Source organism: Trachymyrmex septentrionalis, unplaced genomic scaffold (genome assembly GCF_001594115.1).
Source record: "Trachymyrmex septentrionalis isolate Tsep2-gDNA-1 unplaced genomic scaffold, Tsep1.0 C3689637, whole genome shotgun sequence".
In the NCBI taxonomy this organism is placed as follows: Eukaryota; Metazoa; Arthropoda; class Insecta; order Hymenoptera; family Formicidae; genus Trachymyrmex; species Trachymyrmex septentrionalis.
Genome location: NW_017304110.1, coordinates 1 through 3,305, shown reverse-complemented (window position 1 = coordinate 3,305; position 3,305 = coordinate 1). Strand labels below are relative to the sequence as shown.

The following is a 3,305-nucleotide window of genomic DNA, read 5'->3' as shown; positions in this document are numbered from 1 at the left end:
ATTTGATTTTTATTATTACATGATTTATATTTGTAGGTCTATTATGTGTATGATTTTATTGATATTTATAAATGTTATATTAAAGCATAACTTGGGGGAGAGGAAAATATTAAGACATATATTAAATAAAAAATATAGATTTTTTTCTAAGAAATATTTACTTACCAGTATCGGTACAAATACATTGGGCGTTATATAATTCAAAAGGGTATTTATAATAAAATCCTTTTCATATTTTTGGCCATATGGTATCTGTAAAATATAAATACAAATAAATAGTAAAAATTGATTTTACATCATTGTATAAGTACTTGAGTACTTGAATATAATAATATAATATCATTACAGAAATATACTTACGGTAACTCTATACCAACTGGATTCTCTCAAAGGAGGAGGTCGTCTAGAACCTGATTGACCTCCTTTGAAATTTCTATTTGGCATAGGACTATTTCTTCCACGAGAAGCATTACGCCAACCTCTATCAGCTCGTTCTCTATTATTCGGATTGAGTACTACTTGTCTCGTATTATTATTAGAAGTCATAGGAATATCATCATCCAAATTAGCAAATGCTAAATTACGAGACATATTGTTAGGTGTATGAGTTTTAAATGATACTCGGTGCTTAATTGAACCATGAGGTCTTCTATCTCTTCCTTGTCTTCCTACTCGGTCATCATGAGCTAGATAGATAGTAATAAATCAGTAAAACTAACAGATGATCATTATTTTTTTATGAAACAGTTATTTCTCGAACATGATTTATTTTATATTGATAATTGTTAATATTCAACGATTTTGTATTACTACTCTTTATATTTAAATTCTCATAATCTGGACAAATCATAATAATCGTGTAGATTTCCCTGGAATAACAGTCGTATGCATGTATGTGTATATAAATATATCAAGTTTCCTGTAAAATATCTTATAATCTATTATAACATTATTATAATAAAGCAAAAAGCATTAAAAAATTGAATGCAATAAAATAGTAGTATAAAAAAAGTATATAAATATATTAAAAAATCCATGTTGCATAAATACCGTGCTATACAAGAATTTGCAATTATCTAACCGTAATCTCATATCTACAATACTTAATGTAACTAGATATTTTTAAATCTGAAGTAGGATAACTTTATATTGAAAGGGGGAGGGTGGGGGAAGAGATGGAGGAAAATGTATGTACAGATGGATGTAAAACTAAACACAATTTATTTTTAAAAACTAATACGATTACTTATATTTTAACATATTTATGTGATAGGATAGTAAAATAATTATCTCGAAAGTAGGACTATCTCGCTATTAAAACTTTTTAATATAATCGATCTTGTTCTTAGTTTTATACTGAAACTCTAAATCCAATTATATTAAAGAATCTTACAATTGCTACTTTTTCTGCTGATCGTAGCCATTAAAGATCCTAGAAATCTTTCCGAAATCTCTGACAGAGAAACAATTTTTTTTTAATCTTACTAATTGGTAAAAATTTATAGTGCCTTGAACCACTCCTTAAGATTATACAACATCTGGATAATAGAAATTTTAATGTACTGTTTCTTTTAAAATAATTTTACCTCTTTTAAATAATTTAAAGCATCAATCTGAAATTCTCTTATTCCTTAAGAATGCTAGCATGATGAAATTGTCGATATTACAAGTTAGAAAAATGCTTCGAATTACCTTTACAGAATTGAAAATCGTAATTTGCATATTTAAAGTTTAACATACAAATAAATTCCAGAAAATTAAACTTAATCTAAAAAAATAGAAAACATTAAAAAATTCGTATATATAACTTCCTAATTTTCTTTCTTTTTTAATATTGAACTTTCCTGGTAAAAATTTTTTTCAAAATTATTGTAAGAGTTAAAACACTTTTCAAAAATACTGAGAAAATCTACCTCTTCTTGCATAAAATTTTTCATATAAATTCTGAAACATTCTAAAATTTTTTAATTTCTCACCTTAAAATTTCTGAAAAAATATTTTAGATATCTCTCAGCACTTTTAAAAAGTGTTCCAATCTGTACAAAAATCTGCGAAATTTTCTAAAAAATATATAAAATTATTTTAAAATTCTGACCTTTGTATAAAAATGCTGAGATCATATGAAAAATTTTGAGAAAAATCTTCACTGTGTTTCTAACCTCAATAATATCGACAATTTCATCACGCTAACCTTAACATATAGTTTCCTCTGAAATAGTTTTTAAATTCATTAATCTGAAATTCTCTCAATTCTCAATCAACAATACATTCCTATTTCTTAATCGTGCATATCGTGAGACTTCGGATTAAAGCTACTAGAGTTAAAAACAGATTTCTATCCCAAAATCTCGAAACTTGTTGATCGTAACATGTGAAGCCACGCGTCGCTCCCGAAAAAAAATTGATTCATCGCATCAATTCATTGATCAATTTCAATTAATAAATTACATCTAAATTATTCAAATATGATTTATTAATTTTTTTTCCGTCCGAGATCTCGAAATAATTCTAATATCTAAAATATTTCATCACATTATCTCGGTAATATACTATTAATACAAAAACGAATTTAGCGTGCTTTCTTTCTCGAGTAAATTATTTTCTATGCATTGCTCGGTCGACTCTATCAATGCGTGTCGCAAAAAAGCGTGCGAGCGTACAAATCACGTGACGACGCCAAAAAAAATTACCCAGCTACAGCCTCTGTATAGTGTCCATTTTGTTTTTCCGCGTTCAACGTTAATGGCCTCGTAAATGAAAAAAGATGCGAGCAAACGAATGTTAAATAAGAAGATTAAATGCAAGAGAAATTATTGCATGGTATAAATGTCGAAACAAACACGGAAGATATGCACGCTCCAATATGTTCTTCCTATTTTCAATCATAATTCCTATTCACTCAAATTGAGGATGCGCTTGTTAGAGACGATAGAGTGAATAGGAGCTATGGTAGGAATGTTGAAGAATGTATACGACGCGGATAAAATCTGAGAAAACATTATTACAAACGCGAAAATCAAGTGCATATTCAAGAATGTATTACATTTTGCGCATGATATTCACTTTATCCTTATTCAATATTCAGTATACAAGGATAGACGATAAATCATGCGCATCGTGTGTAAAATGGAACTCACACCAATCATACGTAACGGGTTATTAAAGCTGGAGACAATACTTACCAAAGTAACCCTTATCCTCATTTCCTCGGTTATTGCGACCGCCCCACGACTTGTTTGACTTCTTCGGCATCTTCTTCTGATTTGCGTTGTCTCAATCTGCAACAATCTGCAACAATCTGCAAC

At 28.7% G+C, this 3,305-nt stretch overlaps 1 protein-coding gene across 1 annotated transcript; it reads right to left on the bottom strand.

The window, feature by feature from the left end:
* Positions 1-165: 165 nt before the first annotated feature.
* LOC108750222 (nuclear RNA export factor 1-like) lies at positions 166-3,299 on the bottom strand (the record flags this gene model as incomplete). The annotated part of the gene is made up of 3 exons (XM_018489587.1): positions 3,183-3,299; positions 361-686; positions 166-252 (listed from the first exon to the last, which is right to left on the bottom strand). Coding segments are annotated over exons 1-3 (483 nt in total), but the record flags the coding sequence as incomplete, so codon positions are not given.
* Between the last annotated feature and the right edge of the window lie 6 nt (positions 3,300-3,305).